Raw genomic sequence first — 24,881 nt, 5'->3', positions numbered from 1 at the left:
TCCATGGGGAATGGGAAAGAATGTGGCCACCCACCCCTCGCACTGTGCTGACCCACTTCCTAACCTCTGAGCCCCACTGGATGTTCCTTAGCCCACGTCCCAAAACCTCTCTGTGGGGCTGCTTCTCACGTCCTGCCCCAGCTGATATGGTTCTGGATTCTCTCCTCTGGTTCCCTGCATTCTCTCACACAGGGAATAAAACTAATAGCAACTTGGAATGCAATTGCTAATGCACTGTCAGGAACTAAGCAGGAGTTTTTTTGTTTTGTTTTGTTTTGTTTTTTTAATTTTTTAAGTACTAGGGATTGAACTGGGGTGCTCTATCACTGAGCTACATCCCCAGCACTTTTTTATTTTGAGACAGGATCTCACTAAATTGCGTTGGATGGTCTTGAACCTAGGATCCTTCTGCCTCAGTCTCCTGAGTCGCTGGTATTACAGGAGTGCTCCACTGTGCCTGGCTACACAGAGGTTCAACGTGCTCAGAGTCCCCCTTAAAACAACCCTAGGAAGTAGGTGCTCTTATGTTCATTTTACAGATTAATAAAGTGAGGGTCTCAAGAGATATGTAACTTTGCCAAGTTCACACAGCCAGTGAGGATTGCCCTTAAATGGATTTATGTTTCCCTGAGATTCATGTTCCTCGAGACAGGGTATCCCTCCAGCTCAGGTTGTTTTTCCCCATCCTACCTCCCTTCTTGGGGAAAGAGCCTGATGCCTTCTTTCAAAGGGGCATATCTCTGGCCTCTGCTTGCTGTGCTTCAAGTTCACTTGGCGAGGGGCGATCTCAAAGTTTGATTCTCACACCAGCAACATCAGCAAAACCTGGGAACTTGTCCAAAATGCACATTCTCAGGCAGCCCTACTGAATCAGAAACCTGGGGGGGGCCCAGTGCTCTGTGCCTTAGCCAACCCTCCAGGTGGTCCCGATGCCTGCCCAAGTCTGAGAACTACCAGGGAATGTGGGAGAGAGTGCCCTCCACAGCCTTTCCCATCTCACGCCCAGGTGGCTCTGGAGACAGCAGCTGTGGAAAGTGAGAATTTTCCGCTGAGTGGCTTTGTGTGTGTGATTGTTGTTGTTTTCTCATCACATTTGTTAGAAATGACTCAGGTCTGGCTTGAAGGAAAGTGTGTGAATTCTTTAATTGTCACATACCATTATTATTTTTTCACATTTGTGTGTATTCTAAAAGAGAGAGAAAATAAACAAAGAAACCCAAACTGTGGGTGTCTGTGTAGGGGAGGGTTGTGAATACAATCCCTTGTTTAGTCAATGAACTTGAACTTTGCCTTCTCAGTATCAAATATCGTGCTAGGTTCTGAGGCGCAGAACTGCTGTCTGCCTGATCCTGTGTCAGGGAGTACTGACACCTCACTAAGAACTAGAATGTGGGGTTTCAAGAGTTGGGGCCTCAGGCTTTTCTACACTATAACTCTAGGCTGCACCATTTCAAATTTCTCGCCAGTGTATAACCTCTGCCACTTACCTGCTGTGTGATCTTGGGAAAATTACTCAGCCTCTCTGGGTCTGGTTCCTCCATGGTGGAATAAGAATAGTACTTCCTGTCTTACAGGCTTGTTGTGATGATGGGGAAAATGTATGTAGTATTGAGACACAAGGATATGTGTTGTTTCTTTGTCTTGCAAATTTGAAGAATGAGATCCATGGTCAGGGTGAGAGCAAAGTAATAGGATTTATTAAAGTGATAGAAAGAAAGCAGAGCTCCTGCAGGGGGAGGGGTCCCAGGAAGAGTTGCCACTGGGTGGCTGTTGTCTAGGGTTCAGATGATAATGTTAGAGGGGAATTAGGTGGCCTCAAAGACCACAGGCTAGAGATTTTAAAGAAGTGGGTCTTTGCTGAGCACAGTGGCGCACGCCTGTAATCCCAGGGGCTCGGGAGGCTGAGGCAGGTGGATGGAGAGTTCAAAGCCAGCCTCAGCAAAAGTGAGGTGCTAAGCAACTCAGTGAGACCCTCTTTTTAAATAAATTCAAAATAGAACTGGGGATGGCTCAGTCCCAAGTGCTCCTGAGTTCAATCCCTGGTACCACCTCCAACCCCCAAAAAGAAGTAGGTCTTTGAGCCCAGTCTTATTGGAACACTGGTGTTCACGGGCCCGGTCTAATCAGGATGTTGATCATGTGCTGCTTCTCCTCAGGGACTGGCTCAGGGCTCTGACGCAGACCTCTAGGCTGCAGTGGAGTCACTGGTCACTGTCTACTCCGTTTGTAAACTCCTGCAGGGGGCAGGTGAGGGGGATCTTAACCCTGTCTGCCTAACACATTTCTATCTCCTGTTCTCAATGTAGAGTTGTCACTTGTTGGCAGTGTGACTTGAACAAGTTACTTGGCCTCTGTAGGCTTGTTTCCTCTCTTGAAACCAGCTGTACATACCTCATGGGATTGTCGTGGGGTTAAAGGTTTATTTTATTATTATTATTTTTGGTACTGGGGGTTGAACCCAGGGGTGTTTTACCACTGACCCCCTATCTAGTCCTTTTTATTTTTTATTTTGAGGTCGAGTCTTGCTAAGTTGCTAAGGCTGGCCTTGAACTTGCCATCCTCCTTCTTCAACCTCCTGAGTTGCTGGAATCACAGGTGTGCACCACTACACCCAGCATCACATATTGCTTTAATCAGTTTTTGCATCACATGATGAAAATATCTAACAAAAATCACTTAGAGGAGGGAGAATTTATTGGGGCTCACAGTTGGTTTCAGAGATCCCCATCCACAGACAGTTGCCTCCATTGTTCCAAAATTCTCTCCTGTAGCTGCCCCAAGTGAGGCAGCCTGTCATGGGGGAAAAGCCCAGAGAAGGAAAGCTACTGAGCTCATGGGGGAGTGAGAACAGAGAGATGGGGGAGTCGGGTGGGGCCACAGGAAAAATGTACCCTTCCAGGGCAGCCCGCAGTGACCCACCTCCTATGGCCACATCCTACTTGCCTGCAGTTACCCCGTCAGTCCATTTAAACTAGGATGGGCTGGTAGGTTACAATTCTCATCACCTAATCATTTCACCTTGGGATATTCCTGCATTAACAGGAGTTTTTGGACCTCTCATGTCCAAATTGTAATATACATCAGTCTTAAAATGACTCTGTACAATAAAAAGCATTTCTACGCACGTTAGCTACTATTATTATGCACATAGCACGGTGCCTGGGATACAGCCAAAGCTCAAAATGTGTGGCTACTCATATGGGTTTCCATCCTTAACCTTGCAGAAGCCCCAACCTCAGAAAGTAATGAGGCTGTTGTTCCCGGTTTCTAGATGCTTCAGAGAATCCAGCTCACTGATGCCTTCAAGGAGTTTGCAAGTCCTGGCTTTGGGTTTGTGCTCTTTCTGCCAGTTCATTTTGTGTCTTTGAGTTTCAACCGCCGCTCAGGTCTTCTGCTCTTTGCTTTTGATCTGTTCTCAGATTTTTTTAAAAAATATTTATTTCTTAGTTGTAGTTGGACACAATATTTTCATTTTATTTGTTTTTATGTGGTGCTGAGGATCGGACCCACGGCCTCGCACATGCTAGGTGAGCGCTCTACCGCTGAGCCACAACCCCCGCCCATGTTCTCAGCATTTTTGGTCTGGTTTCATGCCTTATTCCCAGGGCAGATCCCACTGGCATTAAGTCACACAGACCAGAGTCAAGTGCCTGCTCTATTACTCAGTAGCCATGTAACCTTAACAAAGGATTTAATAGATTTTTCTCATCTGTAAAATGGGACTAGTAAAATGCTTATCTTGCAGGGTTGCTTAAAGATTATATGTAGTCATTTGTTTGTAAACATTCAGCCCAATAAATGGTGCTCAATAAATGCTTATTTTCTTGTATCTACTTCTTCCATCATCATCTGAAGTTAGTATATTGATATTTGTTTGTTATTTTTGACAAATGTGCTTCAGCCCTGAGGCACATTCCAGACCTTGTTTAAAAAAATTGTTTTGAGCCAGGGTCTCATTAAGTGGCTTAGGGCCTCACCAAATTGCTAGATTGGCTTTGGACTTATGATCCTCCTGCCTCAGTTTCCCAAGCCATTGGCATCGCAGGCATGTATCATGGTGCCTGGCTGGTATATTGATATTTAAAAGGGAATGTAATCTTCCCTACTTGTGGCTGAGACTACCAGTCACCACACAATACCCAAGAATACTTTCTTAGTATTTTGACCTTATTGCAATGTGGGAGGCACAGGAATATACCCAACTAAAGACTAGGTCTTGCCACCTCCCTTCCCTTGAAGCCAGATGTTATCATGAATCTATTTCATGGCAATAACTCGATAAGAAGTGTTTAGCTGTGGTATGGGCTAAATTGTGCCTCCCCCAAAAAGATGTGTTAAAAGTCCTGACCCCAGTACCACAATATGGGGGGGTGGGACAACGTCCAGGGGGTCTCATTAAAGGGTCTTTCTTTCTGCCTAGGATAATCCAAGCCACCCTAAAACTTAGAATCTCAAATAATTAGTAAATAACAAGGCACAAATACTCAGAAATATGTTTACAGAAAGTGAAGCCCATGCTAGATCTAGTCCACATGGGTTCTGGAAGTAGACAAAAGACAACATGGCTCTGATGGTTTATTTAAGGGGGTGCATCAAAGGCAGGGATAAGGTTTCAAGGATGGAGTCTTACTTCTGGATGTCTTGCAGTCCTCAGGTTGATTGACATCTGGGCAGGTCACACCCATCTCAGGTGCTGTGTGGGCCATTGGCAGAGCGGGATAGAGATTCACATTGTCCCTGGGTAATTGACCAGAGGAAATGTCCACTGCTCATTCCCAGTCACCAGATGTCTCTATCCATGAGGCTTCTATGCACAGTGACCCACATGCAACCCATGGACGGCTCCCGATACCACAGGATACAATCTTATTTAGAAATGAGGTTTCCCCCTCTCTAGAGGTAAGCAAATTAAAATAATATCATTAGGGTGGGTTAGGATACAACTAGTATCCTTCTTTAAAGGGGACATTTGGATTCAGAGACAGACATGTGCAGTGAGGACGACATGAATACAGATGGGGAAAAGACAGCCATGTGACTGGAGTGATGTACCCACACACCATGACCCGCAAGATCTCTGGCAAACACCAGAGGACGGAAGAAGCAAGGAAGGATTCTCCCTAGAGCCAGCAGAGAGAGAGCACGAGCCTGCCAACACTTTGATTACAGACTTCTGGCCTCCAGAACTGCTCGACAATACATTTCCATGGTTTACACCACCCGTGGTTGGTACTTTCTTTCTGGGAGCCCTAGGACATTAATACAGGTAGAATTTTAGGAAGCCTGAATAAACACACTGAACAGGAAAGAATTTTGCAATTCAATGCATCTTTAGGCATTTTGATTACTGCAATGTTCATATATGACTGATTTAAGAGGAATGGGTTGAAATTGGATGAGACGATCAAAGGCTCTTTGTTCTGCTTTAGCTCTGTGTTCTTGAGGGCCCTGCAGAGCAACAGGGAGGGTCAGATTTTAGTGATATGAGAGACTTCAGGAGAGGAACCTTTGGGAGGAATGCTATCAGGGTGACTGGGTAGCTATTATTGAGTTGGGGGCCAGAATTCTCAGCTACTGGTTGGCAGTCACAGGTATAAAGGTTAAAGGTCAGGACAGATTTGAATTTTCTTTTTTTTCTGTGTTGAGGATTGAACCCAGGGTCTTACACATGCTAAGTCTCTCAGTCAGCTTTTTGCCCCTGTGACAATATACCTGAGAAAAACAAAGGAGCAGCTCACCTTGTGGCCTACAAGGAGAGAGGAAGGGAGGGAGGGAGGGAGGGAAAGAGTGGTGGGGATAGAAGGAGAGAGAGGTGGCACACACCTGTAATCTCATTGTCTCTGGAGGCTGAGGCAGGAAGATTGCAAATTTAAGGCCAGCCTCAAATTTAGTGAAGCTCTAAGCAACTTTGCCAGACCCTGTCTCAATTGGGGGCTGGGGCTGTAGCTCAGTGACAGAGTACTTGCCTAGCATGTATGAGGCACTGGGTTTGATTCTTAGGACCATAAGAAAATAAACAAATAAAATAAAGGCATTCTGTCCATCTATAACTACAATTTTTTAATTGAATGGACTGACTGGATGGTAAAGGCCTCCTGAGTTTAATCCCTAGTACAGAAGGTGGGGGGAGAGGAAGGGCTAGGGATAGATTCACTAGCCCCACCTTCTAAAGTTTTCACTATTTCCCAATAGTGTCATCAAATTATGAATCCATCAATGGATTAATCCATAATGAGGTCAGAGCCTTCATGATCCAATCACTTTCCTTTGAACATTGCTGCATTGGAGACCAAGCCTTCAACACATGAGCCCTTGGGGAGTATTCTAGATCTGAACTATAGCACTAGGCAAGCACTTTACCATTGGGCAACATACCCCTCAGACCAGACTTGCATTTAAATCTGGGCTTCACCCTTACTTGCTGTGTGATCCTGGGCAAGCTACTGAATTACTCTGAGCTTCGGATTCCTTATTTATAAAATGGAACAATTATAGCTCCTATGACATAGGGTTCTCATGGTGATTTAATGACATAACATGTCCAGTAGAAAAAAAGATAAAGACACATCCTATCTTTACCTAATCCAGGATGTAGATTTTTCTGTTCTGATTACCTACCCTTACAGATTACAAGTGGACAGACTGGATTCTGTCCAGTTTGTTTGTTCCTTCTTACCTATGTGGACTCATTCAGTAAACATGCTAAATGTACCTACTATGTGTCTACTACATAACAGGTGATGAGAAAATGTGGTGAGCCAGACCTGACAATAGCATCCAAACACAGACAACTCAAAGGATGATTAAAAAGTAGAGGCAAAGTTGTTTGGGTGCCCTTCCCCTCCTCTCAATATCATATTTTGAGATTTCTGCTATGGCTGTCCTGTTCTACTCAGTCTCAGTAGATGCGTCTTCTCAGGAGGACTTTGCTCTTCTTTTTAGAAATTTTTTTTGGTGTGTACATATACATGACAGTAGAGTGTATTTTAACACACACACATGGGATATAAATTAGGATATCATTTTTGTGGTTGCACATGAGAACTTGCTCTTATTGAGAGAGGATAAATATGCTGAATGTTCTTGGGGCTGGGATTGTGGCTCAGCGGTAGAACGCTTGCCCAGCACGTGTGAGACCCTGGGTTTGATCCTCTGTACCACATAAAAATAAATAAAATAAAGGTCTTGTGTTCAACTACAACTAAAAAATATTTTTTTTTTAAAAAAAAGATGCTTGTTCTCATATTATAGAGTAAATAACTATTAATCTCTTGAAGGAGGAACCTGCAACTGAGCCTCTGGTAAAGATGCTTGCTTCTAAGAAGGTTCTTCCTATGCATGGAAAGCACCAAGTTTCCAGGCAGGAAGGCCCAGAGAAATCAGTCTGAACTCTGAATCCACAGCGGGGAATCTAGCCATGCAGAAGTGACCTAGATCCAGGCAGTGACTCACCAAGGATACTCAGTTGTCCTGTGTGGCTTGGTTGAGTAGGGAGCAGAAAATGGCCCTCCCTGTCTCCATGGTCACTACCCTGCCTCATCTGTGTACCAAGCATGTTCTGATTAGGTTTCATAGAATGTCCTAGGGAGATACTGAGGCAGGACAAAATTATAGCCTGGGGCTGGGGATGTGGCTCAAGCGGTAGCGCGTTGTCTGGCATGCGTGCGGCCCGGGTTCGATCCTCAGCACCACATACAAACAAAAGATGTTGTATCCGCCAATAACTAAAAAATAAATATTAAAGTTCGTTTCTCTCTCTCTCTCTCTCTCTCCTCTCTCACTCTCTCTTTAAAAAAAAAAAATTATAGCCTGAATGGGGACATGAGCACACATGGTAGATTACCAGATCTTTTCCCTACTGATTGTAAATGCTGCATTCATTGTGTATCAAGTTCTCCAATGTATACAGAACTGTTCTAGACTCTGTTCTATCCTACTGTTGTCTCTTCCTGCTCTAGCATCAGGCTGTTTTAAAGACTGTCACCTAATAAAAATATTTTTTGATATCTAGTAGAGAAAATCCTCCCTCTTCTTTTGCAAGAATGTGTTGACCATTCTTCAATGACTGTTCCAGATGAACTTTTGAAATTAGCCTTCGAGCTATCAGAGCATCTTGTTGAACACCTGCATATGCCAGGTGCTGAGCACTCTGCAAAGCCAAGCTCTGGATCCCTGTCCTTGGGGTTCAAAAACTAGCTGAGAAATGTTGTCAGACAAATGGAAAGTAACAACAGGAATTTCAGTTACACATAAAAAGAGTCAAATGAGTGGGAAGTCGGGGTAGACAGAAGTAGTGGGAGTTCCATTGTCCCTTAGGTAAGTCATGGAAGGCTCAACAGAGGAGGTGACGTTGGACTGGACTCTGATGAATAAGCAGGAGTTTGTTGGTACAGAAGTCAAGAAATGCTTTGTTTTGAGGAAGTCAGAGAAAGCTTCTTGGAGGAGACACATTTCACTTGAGGACCACGAGTTTGCCACATTCCGAGGGTGAAGGAGGGAGGGATTACTTGAGCCTGGAATGTCACAAAAAAGGCTTTCTGAACACATTTGACTTGGGTTTCGATTTGGTGGAGTCAGAAAAAATCTCTGGAAGAGGCAATTTAATAAAAAAGATTTTATTTGAAAGTAATATAAGGAGATGACATTTATCCTGGGCTTTAGTGGGTGAGCGAACACTTCACAAGGGGGGGAAAAGAAGAGAAAGGCACCATGGAGTTCGACCAGATTCAGAAAAGGCTTCTTGGAGCCACTTCAAGGGTGGGCTTTCTGCCCACCCTCCAAGACTCAAGATGTAGGATCTAAAGGTGCTACCTGTGTAGACGCTGTGAATTCCGAGGTGGTGGCTCTGCCGTTCCCAATTCCCAGCTTGGGTAACCTCGGAGAAGGATCCGCGCGGGACTGCGGCGCAGGTTTGCGGAGCCCACAAGCAGAGCTGAATGCTTTATGTCCGAATCGACCAATGGGCTAGCGGCACCCGGTTGCCAGGGCGACGGAGCTAGCAGGGGCGGAGTTAGGGCCCTAGGGGCGGGGCCTGGGCGGGGCTTATATAAGCGGACAGCCGGCGGAAGGCGGGGCGTGGGGTCGGTGGCTGCTGGGCGCGCGGGGCGCAGGCCGCGGGGCCGGAGCCGGGGGGAGCGAGCGAGCGGAGGCGCCGAGGATCCGATTCACTCGCTAGGGAGACCTATGGGCCGAAGCCGTGTAAATGCGTTTTAAGGCGAGTGCAGGGAGTGGCTTGGGGAGCCTTGGGGAGCGGGCGCTCTCGGCTTCGGTGCTGACCTGCCTCCTGGCCCCTCTTGCCTCCTCTCAGCAGGGGCCTCGGCTCCGCAACTGCCACTCCTTCTCGGGGTGTTGCACAAGTTTCGAGGTCACCGGCGACCCCCCCTAGCAGCGCGCCTGGCTCTGGCCCCCGCGAAGGAGGACGGGGCTTGGTAAGGGGGTATGGGGGTTGGGACGGAACCTCAGCCCTGCGCTCGAGAGGGGTCAGTCGGGCAGAATCCCGGCTTTAGATTCGCGCCCCAGAGCCCGCGACCCCGCCCACCATGTGGCACCTTCATGCTTGCTTAGAATTCTAGCATGACAGGACCAACCATTTACAAACCGGGAAACCGAGCTGTGAGAGGGGTCGGAAAGTACCCAAGGTCACATAGCAGAGAGCGGACTCGAACCTAAGCTGCTGTTTTCTGGCTTAGAATCTTTGGCTTGACCGCAGGCATCCTCTCTAGGTGGGCGTGGTCAGGATTGGGGGCGCCTTGGAAACTTCCCCACCCAGATGTCTTAGATTTCCTGCCCCCTTGTTATTTACCTCTTTCCAAACCCAGAATTTCGGAACTGGAAATGGTCTCCAAAACAATCCATCCATTTTACAAGTGGGGCAACTGAGGCTGACAGACATGACATTTAGGCATACAATGTTTTGTCCCATCCAGAATTCCTGACCGTCCCCAACGTTCCCAGTGAACCCAAACTCCCAAGCTTGTCCTGGGGGCGGGGCGTGACGGAATTTGGAAGGCGAGGGGCACAGTGGATCCTGCCTCTTAGCTGTGCCCTCCATCTCTCTCCGCCCCCCCGCAGTGTGTTGCATACTTTCTAAGGCGGAGGCGGCGGCGGCAGCGGCGGCTGTTCCTGCTCAGCATGGCTGGCTACCTGAGTGAATCGGACTTTGTGATGGTGGAGGAGGGCTTCAGTACCAAAGACCTGCTGGAGGAACTCACTTTGGGGGCCTCACAGGCCACCACGGTGAGAGGCTGGGAATGGGGGATGGGTCCCCTGTCCTCTCCTCTGGAGGGGCTCCTAGGGCCCTCATATTATTCTTCCACTTATTTTGTATTCAGTCCTAAATATTTGCCAGAGACTGGCTCATTTTATCTCCAGTTTCCATTCTTGCCCCCAAATCTGCCCCTCCTGTGTTCCTTGCCTTGATGAACAAACAGTATCAATGCCATGTACCCAGCCTTTCAGTACAGCAGACTGGGAGTTCTCTACTTTTCCTCCTTTACCTCCCACATGTAAACATCACCCATCTCTGTGAAGTCTGCCTCCTTAAATAACCCTCCAGGGATTCAGTCCTCATCATCATGTAGTTCAGTCCTCATCTCTCTAATGGCCTCCTGAGCAACCCCCTGTTTCATCCCTCCTTTCTAACTATATCATAGCCCTGCTCAAAATCAGAATTCTGTTGCTACAGGATCAAGTCTGTTTCCATTGCCCCATTTCTGCCTTTATATTCCCACAGTATGTATTATGCTCCATCAGAGCTGAACTACTCTATTCATATTTCCCAGTGATGCCTTATGTTCTATTACCCTGCCTTTACCCAGGCTGTCCTTTCTGTCTGGAACATCCAGACAGAGAACATCCAGACAACCTCTCCCCTTTACCCATTTCTAGTATTCCTTTCTTTTCATCTGTGTTGCTTTTTCCTGATTGCCCCAAGCACAGATTTTATTTCCTTTTCTGTGGCCCCCAATACATTTTGTGGAAACATCCTGCTAGCACTCACTGAAGGGGTCTTTTCTAACCAAAGCCCCTTTAGGGCTAGAGACCTGTCTGATCATCTCTGTCCCTTAGCAGCCTATCTAATAAGAGAGATGGGCATGAGGAAAAAAGTGTTGCAGGAAAAGGAAAATGAGTCTCAAGAAAGGTCTAAATAATGTATCTTACCCAGGCTCATACATGTTCAGCCTTCAAGCCAGTTTGTGATAACCAGTTGTCCATAGGTGTTGCTTGTGGTGGCGGTGGGACAACCTCAAGGCTTCATGAGCAACTGTGTATGGAAGGTGATGGGCTGTAGGCCACAGCATCTGCCTTTCCTGGTGCAGACTGATGTATATGCAGTTCTGTTACTTTGGAAGCACATGCAAAATGCAACAGCAGCATTCAAGGCTAAGTTGCTTCACAGGTTTGGGGTAGGTGGCATCTGGAAGGAGACCTGAAGGTAGATTGGGATTTTGCTAAATCCAGTGGAGGAGTCGGTGGGAACAAAGGCTTGGAGGTAGAAAAATGATCCAGCCTATAGTTGGCATTTTAGCTGCGTTGAGGGGAGGGGTGAGAGCTGGATCACAGGGCCTTGAATGCCAGGCTAAGGAGTTTGCCTTCCATCCTACACAACAGGATAACTTTGTGGCCAGAACTGAACTGGAGGTAGGTATTTGGAATGATTATGGATGGCTTGCACCGGGAGGGAGCTGGATATTGTAGTGTCTCACATGCATCCACCTCTTGTTGTGCAGGGCGAGGTTGCTGCCTTCTTCGTGGCAGACCTGGGTGCCGTGGTGAGAAAGCACTTTTGCTTTCTGAAGTGCCTGCCTCGAGTCCGGCCTTTTTATGCTGTCAAGTGCAACAGCAGCCTGGGCGTGCTGAAGGTCCTGGCTGAGCTGGGGCTGGGCTTCAGCTGTGCTAACAAGGTGAGCTCCTGCCCTCACCTGGGCACTGATCTTTGATACCTACTGATTGTGGCCCTGATGGGTGGTTGGGCCCTGGGAAGGAGTGACCTGCAGTTGGCCCCTACCTTCTGGGAAAGCCACCCACTCAGGAGGAGGCTCCAGGGATGAGGGAGGAAGAAATGAGCATGAAATTTGTTAGACTTGAAGTTCCAAACTGGAACATTGTGTGTCCCTGGGTAGATGGGTCTCTTTTTTAATGGAGGTTTTTAAATGTCTTGGCATAGAGCTATATGTGGTATTCTTCCAATTAAAACAAAACAAAACACATCTACATTGTTGGTTTTATTTTTTCTTTTATAATATTAATGTGTGAATGTGCTTTTCTTTAACTAATCCTTTTACAATTTTGTTGTTGCTGCCAATTTTACTGGCTTTCTAATTTGATTTCTGCTGTTATCTTAATTCCTCCTACTGGCTTTTGATCAACTTTGCTTATGTACTGTCACTCAATAGTCATTGAACCACAATTGTGACTGCTTGGTAGAGCTAGAGGTATAGCATTGCACAAGACAAACTCTGTTGTCCTTGAGTAGAATGCCTACTTCATCTATTTTCATTCTGTTCTGACTAGATTAAAAAGCCTTTAAGCTATAAAGTTTCCTCAGGGTACGGTTTTGAACATATCTCATTTATTTAGCAAGTATTTATTAAGCAGCTAGAGTGGGGCCAAATATTATTCTAGGTGGGTATTTAGCCATGAATCAAACAAAACAAAAAAGCCCTTCCTTCATGGAGCTTGCTTTTTAAAAAAATAAACAAAGGAAACTGTGAAAACAGAGTGTTTTAGGTTGTAAATCCTGGGGTGAAGAAGCAGGAAAGGGAAGTAGGGAATGTTGGGCGAGAGCATTGCATTGTTTTGGCCAGGGAAGGCTGTGCTGAAATTTGAATGCAGACCTGAAGGAGGCAGGGGATCAAGCCAGGTGGATAGCTAGGGGAAGAGCATTCCAGACAGAGGGAATAGCAAGTGCAAAGCTCTGAGATAGGAACAGTCCTGCTGAGCATTGTTTTGGGATATTGTTGCTGTCCTCAGTTTCTAGATGGTTAATAATGGTTGTTTTGAGGGAACTCCCTTTTAAACCCTGATGGGCAAGGTGGCTGGATGTTGTGAGGCGAGTTCTAGAAAGGACTGCTGGAATAGACAGGAAGAGAGCCAGCCTGGGCAGGATGGTGGGGAGAGGTGTACATGGGGGTGGAGCGATCAGAACAAGGTCTTTTGCTGGGGAGTGAATGTTAATACTCCTGCTCTTCTTGGTGGTGAGTCTCTTGCTCTTGCTTTGCATATCTCATATTATGTGTGTCTTGCATAAAGCCCTGTGAAGCTCGTGGGAAGAAATCCAGAGCCAAGACTTTTGTCCTCCCAGCCACCTCCTGCAGCACACTGGGCCTCCACTTGGGGCGAGAAGGAACAGGATCCTTTGGTTCCCCTAGTTTAGAGGTGAAGGATAGGACAAAACCTCACTGACTGAAGTGCTGTGCTTCTGGAAACCCAGGGAGGAGGTGCCTGGCTTTTTAGTCTCTGGGGCTGGCCTCCAAAGGGCAGAACTGCTAGGTGCTAGGGTGTAGGAGACCTTGAAGATGGTAGAAACTTCTACTGTTTGCTGAGGGCATCTGCTGTGCCAGGCACTTTGCCAAGAAGTTTCTGCACATGATCTCATTTTTTTCTCGCAACAGCTCTCTGAGGTCATTATTTTATCAGGATTCTGACAACAGTCTTGTGGAGACACATTACACATATAAGGAAATGAAGCACAGAGGTTGAGATTTGCTCAGGGTCATGCATTGTGAGGTGACAGCTTGAGTCTAGCAATGTGGTCTCCAACTCCATTGCTGTTGTCTTTTTCAAGGTCCTTGGAAAAGGAGGTGGCTGAGCTGGTACTTGACTAGTGTCGTCTGCCCTCATTTCCCTATAAGGGCAAATAGAGGTCTGAGCTCCCTCCTGTGGTTTGGATCATTCAGACCCTTTGGGGCATCATTTATAGAGAGGTGGCTCCTGGGAATTAAAAGTTTTTTTTTTTTTTTTTTCTTTGCAGCACTGGAGATGGCCTCCTACTTGTTAGACAAGCACTTTCTCTTAAGCTCCATTCTCAGCCTGACTTAGATTTTTTCTTAAAGGGGAGAGGCTGCCCTCTTCTGGTTGATATTAGTGGGTGGCCATGGTTAATGGCACCATGCCGTAGTGGACATTGACCAAGGGAAGGGCCTAGCATAAGCTAGGGCTGGATGTATAGACAGACACCCATTCGACATGTTCAAGAGCCAGGAGCACAGGCCATGGCTAGCACAGGGCTCAGGTCCATCTGGTCTTCTTCCCATGGACCTTATGTCATTGTTCCAAACCCATCCCTTGTCCTTAGCTGACTCCCTCAGCTTCCTTGTATCCTTAGAAGCCTTCCTCGGACACTACATCCTCCTCCAGTCCAGTGCCTTGCTCCCCAATGATAGTCAAATCAGCAGGGTTGTCTGCATGATTGCCTGTCCCCACTCAATGCCTTGTCCCCCAATACCGCTCCTCAGGCCACTGCTGCCCAGCCTTCACTCTCACTGCTGCAAAGAATTTCCTGTTATCAAGGTACCCAAGGACCTTCAAGATCCAATGAGCACTTTATTTGAAGCAGTAATTGTGAGTTATTCAGATAATACATTGATTCATTCACCCAAAGATAAAGTAGGGCATCAGTTTTATGTCTCCATAGATAATGACCATTATGGGTTTGGTGGATATATATAGCATCTACAAAACACATCAGCGAGTCACAGAGAGTATATAAAATATGTTGCAATTTTATAACAGTATATAAAAAGCACTCATGGTACATAGTGTTCCACACAACTTTAAACTCAGTAGGTATTGGAGATATGTCCATGTTGACACATCTGGACCTGGTCTGAAGATACTCCTTGCTCCTCTTTTTATCTGACGTCTTTTATTATTTATTTATTTGGTATCAGGGATTGAACCTTGGGGGATGGGGGGCTTAATTACTGAACCACATCTCCAGCCCTTTTTATTGTTTATTAGAGACACTTTTTTTCCAAGTTGCTTAGGGCCTCGCTAAGTTGCTGAGGGTGGCTTTGAACTTGTGATCCTTCTGCCTCAGCCTCCTGAGTTGCTGAGATTACAGATGTGTGCCACCCTGCCAGGCATTATCTGACCTCTTAACTGCATTCTACTCAGCAACATATTCTTAAAAATAACATTCATGTGTGCCCTAGAGAGTTCAGAGATACATAAGAGGACAGAGTGTGCTGCAGGGCCGCCCCACCTTCGCTAGGCACTGCTGCTCATTGAGAATGGCATTATCATCTGTGGATTTGTCTCCCTCTTCTCTTCTCCTGAGTCCTTGGGCCAGGCTTCTCCCATCATCTACTGCTTTCTAAATGGTAGCATTCCTCCCTGTTCTTAGACCCCCTCTCTTGTAAAGTCTTCCTCCTCTTAGACAATTTCATCTCGTCTCAATGCTTAAATACCATCAATGTGCCAGAGCCTCCCACATATTAACCTTCAGCTCCTACCTGTCTGTCTAGCTGACTGGCCAGCAGAGGCCTGGACCAGGTTGCTCACACACACCCCTGATCTCCCCCTCTTCCTCTCATGAGGATGCCTAGGTCTGCTGGGAGTGTGTGCGCCTCTTGCATATCCTCACCCCTCATCCCTACATGCCGTCCATCACTCAGCTTAGTAGCCAGTCTCTGGAACACATCTCCCAGTCTTTCCAGAGCTGGTTATGTCATCTCTCCCAGGGCAATTATGACAGCCAGTGACCACTCTCCCCAGAATCCCCTCAGGCCCCTCCTCAGGTGACAAAATAATAAACACTTAGACCTTGTGTTTAAAATATAGTTCTGACTGTGTCATTTTCCTTCTTGAAACTCTTAAAATTCTTCCCATCATCTTCAGGGTAAACTATAAACCTACCAGCAGTTTCTTGGTTTTTCTCGGGAGCTCTGCCCACCTCCTGACCTCATCTTTCTCACTACATGTACCCTGCCCAAGCCAAGCCAACAGCCTCTGTTCTTTGGTTTGCCTGAGCACCTTCTTGCCCCAGAATCTCTGTCCAGGTTGCTTTGTCTCCTGGAAACCTTCTTTTCTTTCTTCTTGGTCTGGCAGAGGCCCCCAGCAGGCTTTGCTTCAATTCCTGATGCCCAGAAAGGCTGTCTGTCCTTTATCCCTCACACCCAGGTCTCTTGGTCCCGCATTCTCTAGCATCCTGTACTTTTTCTTCAAACTTTTAATAATTTATAATTCCACCATTATTCAGTATCCATCTGTGATTGCCTGTCTTTCCCAGCAGCTTGAAAGCCCCATGGGGTCAGACGTGCTGTCTGACTTGTTTTCATTAGCACCCATCAGAGAGCCTTAGAACTCAATAAATGCACGAGAGACTCCTGTCAGTGCAGGTTGAGGTATGGCAGTTGCAGTCCTAGCTGTGTCATTATAAACTATGTGACTTTGGACAAGTCACCTAACCTCTTATAAGAGTATTATGAAGGTTAATTGAGAATGCATTTAAAATTCAAACTAAATGCAATGGCTGGCATATAGCGAGCCTTTATAAATGATAATATTTAAGTATTTATAATCGAAGCTAAATCACAGGTGTTGTTATTGTTTCTTCCCCTCACCTCATGTGGCAAGGCAGGGAGCAAAAACACACTTTCACATGCACTTGACCTCATGGTGGAGGCCACATCCACCTCTGGGAATCAAGCTGTGGGGGGACTGAGTCTGGCTCTGGAGCTGGACCTTTGTGTCCTACTCTGCTACTTACTGACAGTATCTTCATAGGCAGGTGCACCTCTCTGAACTCAATTTTGTACTCCGTGAAATGTGGTCAGTAAATACTTCATAGGATAGGTATAGGCACTATATGAAATAATGCATATAAATACCTAGTGCTAAAAATTTGCTAAATCAAAAATGAGAGTTTAATTACAAACTCAGATGGTTACAAATGACTCTTATGTCTCCTGCCATGTTTCAAATCTGGCTCGCTCTTGACTTCTTTCCCTTATTCATGAAGAGTCAGACTTGAATTTGAAAGTTGGTTTTGCCATCTACGGGTTCCATAGCCTCTCTGAGCACCAGTTTCCTTCTGTGTAGAATGGAGCTAATACCCGCCTGAATAGGTTATTGTAAGGACTGATTAAACTGATGCATTTAAAGCAGGGGTCAGCAAACTATGGACAGTGGTCCAAAGCCAGCTTACTACCTGACTGCATCAAGTTTTACTGGATCACAGCCATACTCTTTCATTTATGCATTGTCTCTAGCTGCTTTGGTGCCACAATGGCAACTGAATAGTGTGACAGAGATCACATGATGTGCAGAGCTTGAAATATGATTCAGACCTTCTATAAAAAAAGGTCTACCAACACTTCATATCAAGCACCTCTGTCAGGGCAGCTTGTGGCAGGTGCTCAATGAACATGGCTACTCTCTCAACCGCCACCACTGCCTCCACCACCAGCACCATTGTCTGTACCATTAATACAGCAATCAAGTAGTGCTGTATTCTATAAAGGTGAGGAAGAGCTGAGGGTGTAGCTCAGGGCAGAGCATTTGCCTAGCATGCTCAAAGCTCTCGGTTCCCTCCTCAGCCTTGCAAAAAAAAAAAAAAAAAAAAAAAAAAAAAAACCAGAAAAACCAAACAGATAAACAAAAGGTGAGGAAGAGGAAGCCTTAGGGGAGAGGGGCTGAGTTGGAGTCACCCAGCATGGTACCCTGCATAGCACAGACCTTTGGGGCTGGGTGATCTCCCAGAAAGCTGCTCAGTCTTTTTTTGGGAGGTACCAGGGATTGAACTCAGGGGCACTCGACCACTGAGCCACATCCTCAGTCCTATTTTTTTGTACTTTACTTAGAAACAGGGTCTCACTGAGTTGCTTAGAACCTCACTTTGGTTGAGGCTGGCTTTGAACTCATGATCCTCCTGCCTCAGCCTTCTGAGCTGCTAGGATTACAGGCGTGCACCACTGTGTCCAGCTAGGTGCTCAGTCTTATAGACTTTCTAATACACAAAGTAATGGTCTTATTTATCAAGTGGATAAAGTTATATATATTTATAAGATACAACGTAATTTTTTGGGGGGTGGTACTGGGGATTGAGCCCAGGGGTGCTCTACTGCTGAGTTGCATCAGCAACTTTTTCTTTTTTTTTTTTTTTGGAGACAGGTTCTCACTCAGTTGCCAAAGCTGTCTTCAAACTTGCAATTCTCTTGCCTCAGCCTCCTAAACTGCTAGGATTACAGGCATGTGCCACCACACCTGGCTGCAACATAATATTTTGATATTTACATTGTGGGATGGCTAAATCAAACTGACATACACATTGATGCACATATTCATTTTTTTGTGATGAGAACACCTAATCTACTCTTAGCAATTTCCAGGCATACAGTACATTTTTATTGGTTACAGTCACCAAGACATACAAGAGATCTCTTGGACTTATCTTTGACACTGTGTATCCTTTGACAACTTCTCCCCACAACTCCTCTACCTTGCTGGCCAATACCATTCTATTCTCTGCTTCTTTTAAATTTGAGTTTTTTAGACTCTACATACAAGTGTGAATCATATGGTATTTGTCCTTCTGTCTCTGGTTTATTTCAGTTAACATAATGTCCTCCAGGTTCATTCATTTCATCACAAATGACCAATTTCCAGGCACTGGGGATGTGGTTCTGTGGTACTATATTTGCCTAGTATGTATGCAGCCCCTGGGATCAATTACCAGCATCACAAGAGAAAAAATGCATAAATGACAAGATATTTTTCCTTTTTTAAGGCTGAAGAGTATTCCATTGTGTGGGTGTGTGTGTGTATGTATGTATATATATATACATACATACACATACATACACACACACACACAACATTTTCTTTATCTGCTCATCCATAAATGAAGGTTTAGGTTGATTTTATAACTTGGCTAATTATGAATGATGCTGGAATGAACATGAAAGTGTAGAAGACATGTCTTTGACATACTGATTTCAATTTCGTTCTTTTTTTTTTTTTTTTTGGTACTAGGGATCGAACTCAGGGGTGCTTTATCACTGAGCCACATCTCCAGCCCTGTTTTATATTTTATTTAGAGACAGCTTAGATTTTACTCCCTTTTGCTGAGGCTGGCTTTGAACTCATGGTGGTCCTACCTCAGCCTCCTGAGCTGCTGGGATTACAGGCATGCACCACCCCTTTTTATTTTCATTTAGAGACCAGGTCTTGCTAAATTGCTTAGGTCCTCGCTAAGTTTCTGAGGCTGGCCTCAAACTTGCAATCCTCCTGCCTCAGCTTCTCAGGTCACTGGGATTACAGGTTTGTGCCACTGTGCCTGGCTCTGATTTCAGTTTCTTTGGATATATACCCAGTATGGGATTTCTGGATCCTAATAGCTCTACTTTTAATTTTTTGAGGAACTTCCATACTGTTTTCCAAGTAATATTCATTTAACATTTAAATTTGCCAGAAAAATGTATCAGAAGCCTGTCATTAGGACCATCATGAGTCCCTATAGGGCCTTCATGTGAATTAGAAAATGTACCCCTTAAGAGACTTAATTGTTATAATAAATATGCTGATTTTATAAGAATTAGATGATTTACTACCAGTGAGTTATAATAAATGTATGAAAAACCCCTCTAATTGCTGTGAATGGGACTCCTCAGGATTGTGCAGCGTACCACGGGATGGCTGTATGCAGCAGTGAAGAGTGAGTGAATCAGCATAAAGTCCTGATTTTTGTTTATCTGTTGTCTTAAAGGGATGGCCCACTTGTTACGGACCTCCCCATGTGTAGCTAAGACTTTGCCCCTCACCTGTGCTTCCTTGGCTCCCATGGGCCAGCAGGCCCTGGTGCCTCCTCACCACCACCTTTGGGACCCCACAGGCAGAGATGGAGTTGGTCCAGCGCATTGGTGTCCCTGCCAGTAAGATCATCTATGCCAACCCCTGTAAGCAAATCGCACAGATCAAGTATGCTGCTAAGCATGGGGTGCGGCTACTGAGCTTCGACAATGAGATGGAGCTGGCAAAGGTGGTCAAGAGCCACCCCAGTGCCAAGTAAGCTAAGAGTCACTCATGCAGGGAGGCTGGGCTGCTGGGTGTGGGCAGGAAGGGTGGGAGGTATGGGGAGCTGGGAGAGGACCCTGTCTTGGACCTGGCCACACTTACAGGAGGTTGGGGTGGCTGCTCTCTGACTGGGCCCAGGATGCCAGGGTCTGACTAGATCAAAGGCACTGGTTACAAGCCAGGCAGAGAAGACCCATGGTATGGAGATCAAGTCTCAGGCTTGAGAGAACCTGGGCGGGGGTGGGGGTGGTCAGGAAAGCTTCAGGAGGAGATGGCACATGAATTGAGCCCTGAGGAATGAATAAAATTTGGGAAGGGCACATAGTGAACTACATGAGCAAGCAGACTGGTGTTGGAAACAGTATGGGTTATCCAAGGAGTCCGCAGCAATGTGATGCAGCTGGAATACACCGTGATGGGCAGAGCACACAGTGAATGACATGCAGATGTGGATTCTGGAAGGGGTCAGGGCTGGACATTTTGCTCTGGCTGTGGCTTTTACAGGTTACTGGGTACCCTGGGGATCCCAGGAAGGAGCCCTGGTGAAGAGCAGGTTGAGTGGCAGGCCACTCTGGTTTACCCAAAGTGGCTTCTATCGTGTTACTAGGGTTCTTCATAAGACTTTTTTAGCAAAATGTTTCCCCTCATGCTTGAAATGTCTGAAAACTCTGCCAGATGTGGAGGCTGATTTGGAAGGATGGGAGCTGCCCAGGGGAGATCTGACAAGGTAGACCAGGAATGTAGGAATGGGTCCTAGGACACCTAGAGAGTGGATTATCCAAGACTCAGAGGTTGATGGCTAAGCAGGAGAGGAGGGGTATGGGAGGCTGTGGACTCAGTTGGCTCTGAGCCACATGAGTCCCCAGCTCTGGGTTCAGAGGAGACCTGGTTGGGGACGTGCAGGCAGGATTCACTCAGCAGGGTGCACTGCTTGTTTCCTTAGGATGGTGCTGTGCATTGCCACCGACGACTCCCACTCCCTGAGCCGCCTAAGCCTGAAGTTTGGAGCGTCGCTGAAATCCTGCAGACATCTGCTTGAAAATGCCAAGAAGAGCCACATGGAGGTGGTGGGTGTGAGGTGTGCACCAGGACCCCCACCACCCCCACCCATGCTCAGCCCTCTGCCTGTTTCCCAGGAATTAATCATCCTGTATGAGACTTTTCCCAGAGCTTCCAAGCATGGCCTACCCCTGGGCCTGGAATTTTGCCAGTTGAGAATTTCCTCTCTCTGAAAAGAAGGTTTGGAATGTCCCCTTCCCTAACTCCACAATCTCCAGAAAGTCCTATTCCAGGAGGTTCTTCTTAGGGACCTGGCCTTGGGGAAATTAAAGTAAGGCAGGCTGAATAACTTGTCCAGGCCACATAGCTGAGGGGCAGGCATGTCTGGATCTGGGTTTCTTGGGGTCCTAGTTCTTATTCCTTAATGTTCCTCTCTAGGGGCAGCATGGGGGGATGGGAGGAGCACCAAGTGCCTCCTGTCTAGTCCTCACTTGCCACATGGCCCTTTGTAACCCATTTATCGGTTCAGGCCTTCAATCATTGTACCTTTAACATGGGTACACTGTCCCATGTGTCTGCCCAAGGCTATTCCTGACTGGGACTGGGGGGGGGGGCTCTTCATGTAAGCTGAGTCTCTTCCTTCCTTTCCCAGTTTTCATGTTGGCAGTGGCTGTCCTGACCCTCAGGCCTATGCTCAGTCCATCGCAGATGCCCGCCTTGTGTTTGAAATGGGTGCCGAGTTGGGCCACACAATGCACATTCTGGACCTTGGTGGAGGCTTCCCTGGCATAGAGGGAGCCAAAGTGAGATTTGAAGAGGTAACCCTGGCGCTAGGAGTGTCTTGCTGGGCCCTCTAGGTAGGGAGCAGGGGGACACGGTGGAGGGGTGCAGTGATCACAGGGATACTGTGAGTGGGTCCTGTGTGCCACATGCTGTCCTCGTTGCTTTCCCTGGATCATCTCACTACTGTTAACCTCATGCTAAGGCTGAGCAAACCAAGACTCAGGTTTTGACATTTCCTGAGTCCGCAGCAGAGCTGGCTGCATACCAGGCTCAGCCTGGTACCAGACTCCGCTTACCAAACCTGTGTGAGGCTTAGCCAAAATCTATTTGCATGTCATAAGACTCTTTGAGGGTCTGAGTATGTCCTGTCCACCCTCAGGTGAGCTGACAAAAAATAAGGTGGGAAGGCAGGGGAAGGAAAACAAACCTTGGATCCACTCCCAGTCTGTGTGTCTCCTTCCCACCTGAGACGAAGGCAGGAAAATGTCATTGCAATCCTCACTCTTACCACTAGGAGTCACTTTTTCTTAGAAAGAGGCCTTTTCCGGAATCTCCACAGCTAGGAATTGACCCAGAGGAGCTAATACCAAATGGACCCAAAGAATTAGCCTCATAGACCAGAGTTGCACCTTTGCATATGATCAAAATTGAGTGCATTTACCTAGACCATCTAATACTTGGGATTGGTCAGATTATAGATCTTTTTTTTTTTTTTTTTGGCACTGAGAATTGAACCCAGGGGCACTTTACCACTGAGTGACATCCATAGCCATTTATTTTCTGACAAGGATTCACTAAATTGCTTAGGGCCTGCCTCACTAAGTTGCTGAGGCTGGCCTTAAATGTGAGATCCTCTTACCTCAGCCTCTGGAGTTGCTAGGATTACAGGCATACACCACTATGCCTTGGCATGGAACATTCTTACAATAAAAATATTCACTCACATGAACATTCTCAACCTATTGAGTAAAACAGGCAATCAGAACATATATACAGACCCGTCTTGTTTATAATAAAAAATGTTTGCATAAAAAGAATTAAAGGAGTTTCTCTAGAAAGCTCACAATGATTAGGTTCCTTGACATGATAAATTTAGGATGTCTTTTATCTTCTTTTTCCTCCTTGGTTGTTTTAAAAAATTTTTTTCTCTAATTTAATGTATTATTTAATGAACTGGTTATTTATGAAAGAAAGATCCATCCACATCAGAGCTTCTGGATTTGAGCACCTAGCATTACAAAAGGATGCTCCTCCCCTTTATGAGGGCACTAAACAGGGTGATTTACATAAGCATGAGGGTCGTGATTCAGCCCTGTCCCCCTCCCACCTGTCTAGCTGCCCCAAATTACTAGCTGGGGCCTTAGCAGCTGCCAAATCCTTCTTCCTGAAATCAAAGCAGCTTTCAAGAAACAGACTTGGAGCTGTAGCAGATCTTTAGCATAAACCTCACCTTGCAAACCAGAATAGGCTTCCAGTCTATTTTGAACACACAATTGTCCCCTCATCCCCTCACCAGATTGCTTCTGTGATCAACTCAGCCTTGGACCTGTACTTCCCAGAGGGCTGTGGTGTGGACATCCTTGCTGAGCTGGGGCGCTACTATGTGACCTCCGCCTTCACCGTGGCAGTCAGCATCATCGCCAAGAAGGAGGTTCTTCTGGACCAGCCTGGCAGGGAGGGTAAGTGCCAGATGGATAGCAGAGCCCCATTCTTCCTTAAAGCTGGGGACAGTGGCTGGCTGAGCAGCGTCTAGATTTAGGCCTAGAGGTGGGGGTTGGGGAGTCTGGAGAATGGGCGCTTGCTGTAGGGAAAACTACAATCAGGTTCACTCACCCCAAGACACTTGTTTAGCATCCTTTTTCCAACATATTTCCAAAATATGTTCATATTTTGTGCAGATTAAGATGGACTTAGAATAGATTCTTTATTGATTCCATTTTTGTTTGATGAGGAAACAGTTAAAGGGAACACAAGTGAATTGCTTAATAGCTTGTAAAGAGGTAAAGCCTGTGTTTGACCCATGTCTGTCTCCTCTCCAAGATACTCTTGTTCATCCGTCCTCATAATTTAATAAAATAATCATCAACAACTTATATTTGTTAAAGTCCCCTTTACAGATGAAAGAATGAAGGCAAGGAGAGGTTGGGTTAGCAGCCCAAGGTCACACAACTGACAAGAGGCAGTGCTGGAATTCAAGTTCAGGCTGGGCTGATTTAGCTTGTGTGCCCATACCACCAGTGTAAACATTCTTCTCTGCCCTTCCAGATCAACAAATCAGGCCTCCTTGGCACCTCTCTTTGCTCTTTGAGGGAGAGGTGTCAGAGACTCTGATCTTGGGCTTTGCCCTGTTTCTTTGTCCTTCCAGGACTCTAGGGAGAGCTTCAAAGATGATTCACATGGCAGGGTGGTGGGTTCCAGGTAGAGATGTTGCGTGCGTGTGTGTGTGTGTGTGTGTGTGTGTGTGTGTGTGTGTACACGCACGCGCGCGCGCGCGCGCAGGAATGACATTCTGGCCTCTGTCACAGATCTGGGGGATTAGCCTACCTAGTTCAGTCAGAAGACCTGGCTTCTCATTCCAGCTCATCCACCACCCTGTTGTGTGCCTCTGAGCAAGAGGCTTAACTTCTTGGGGCCTTGAATTTGGGTGGACTACTCTTCTGCCTTTGCTAGGACACCTAGGGGCTCAGCTGCAGGCTGGTAATGTGTCCCAGGCAGGAATGCTGCAAGGGTGGGTGTTCACAACACAACCATGAACCCATGTCATCAGAAGGATGGCTGTTGGTGGCTCCAATTGCAGGACCCACCCCATAGTTGAGGAAAGGCAGTCCTCTGGCTTCACAGACCTGTCATGCTTGCTGGGCCCACCATGGTACCAACTCCCCACTCCCAGCCCCCTCACATTCTGCTTGTGTTGCCCCTGACCCTTCCCCTCCCTGCAGAGGAAAATGGTTCCGCCCCCAAGACCATCGTGTACCATCTTGATGACGGTGTGTATGGGATCTTCAACTCAGTCCTGTTTGACAACATCTGCCCCACCCCCATCCTGCAGAAGGTGAGCCTACCCCTTGTGGGCCTATTTTCAC

The 24,881-nt window shown here is 46.5% G+C and overlaps 1 protein-coding gene across 2 annotated transcripts in view; it reads left to right on the top strand.

The window, feature by feature from the left end:
- Positions 1-9,086: 9,086 nt before the first annotated feature.
- Azin2 (antizyme inhibitor 2) overlaps positions 9,087-24,881 on the top strand; it is a 32,051-nt gene continuing 16,256 nt past the window's right edge. Inside the window, exons 1-9 of one of the 2 annotated variants that reach the window (XM_076860805.2) lie at positions 9,087-9,214; positions 9,308-9,428; positions 10,072-10,236; positions 11,730-11,903; positions 19,835-20,007; positions 20,960-21,094; positions 21,668-21,833; positions 23,315-23,477; positions 24,738-24,850. In XM_076860805.2, coding sequence (XP_076716920.2) covers positions 10,132-10,236; positions 11,730-11,903; positions 19,835-20,007; positions 20,960-21,094; positions 21,668-21,833; positions 23,315-23,477; positions 24,738-24,850 — 1,029 coding nt within the window. In that variant the 5' untranslated portion in view covers positions 9,087-9,214; positions 9,308-9,428; positions 10,072-10,131. Of the gene's footprint in view, positions 9,215-9,307; positions 9,429-10,071; positions 10,237-11,554; positions 11,641-11,729; positions 11,904-19,834; positions 20,008-20,959; positions 21,095-21,667; positions 21,834-23,314; positions 23,478-24,737; positions 24,851-24,881 lie in introns of those variants that run through there. The other variant, XM_076860806.2, reaches the window with a different exon arrangement.

The sequence above is a fragment of the Callospermophilus lateralis genome, chromosome 7, assembly GCF_048772815.1.
Source record: "Callospermophilus lateralis isolate mCalLat2 chromosome 7, mCalLat2.hap1, whole genome shotgun sequence".
In the NCBI taxonomy this organism is placed as follows: domain Eukaryota; kingdom Metazoa; phylum Chordata; class Mammalia; order Rodentia; family Sciuridae; genus Callospermophilus; species Callospermophilus lateralis.
Note: the sequence above shows the minus strand (reverse complement) of the source record. Positions and strands in the feature narration are given on the sequence as shown.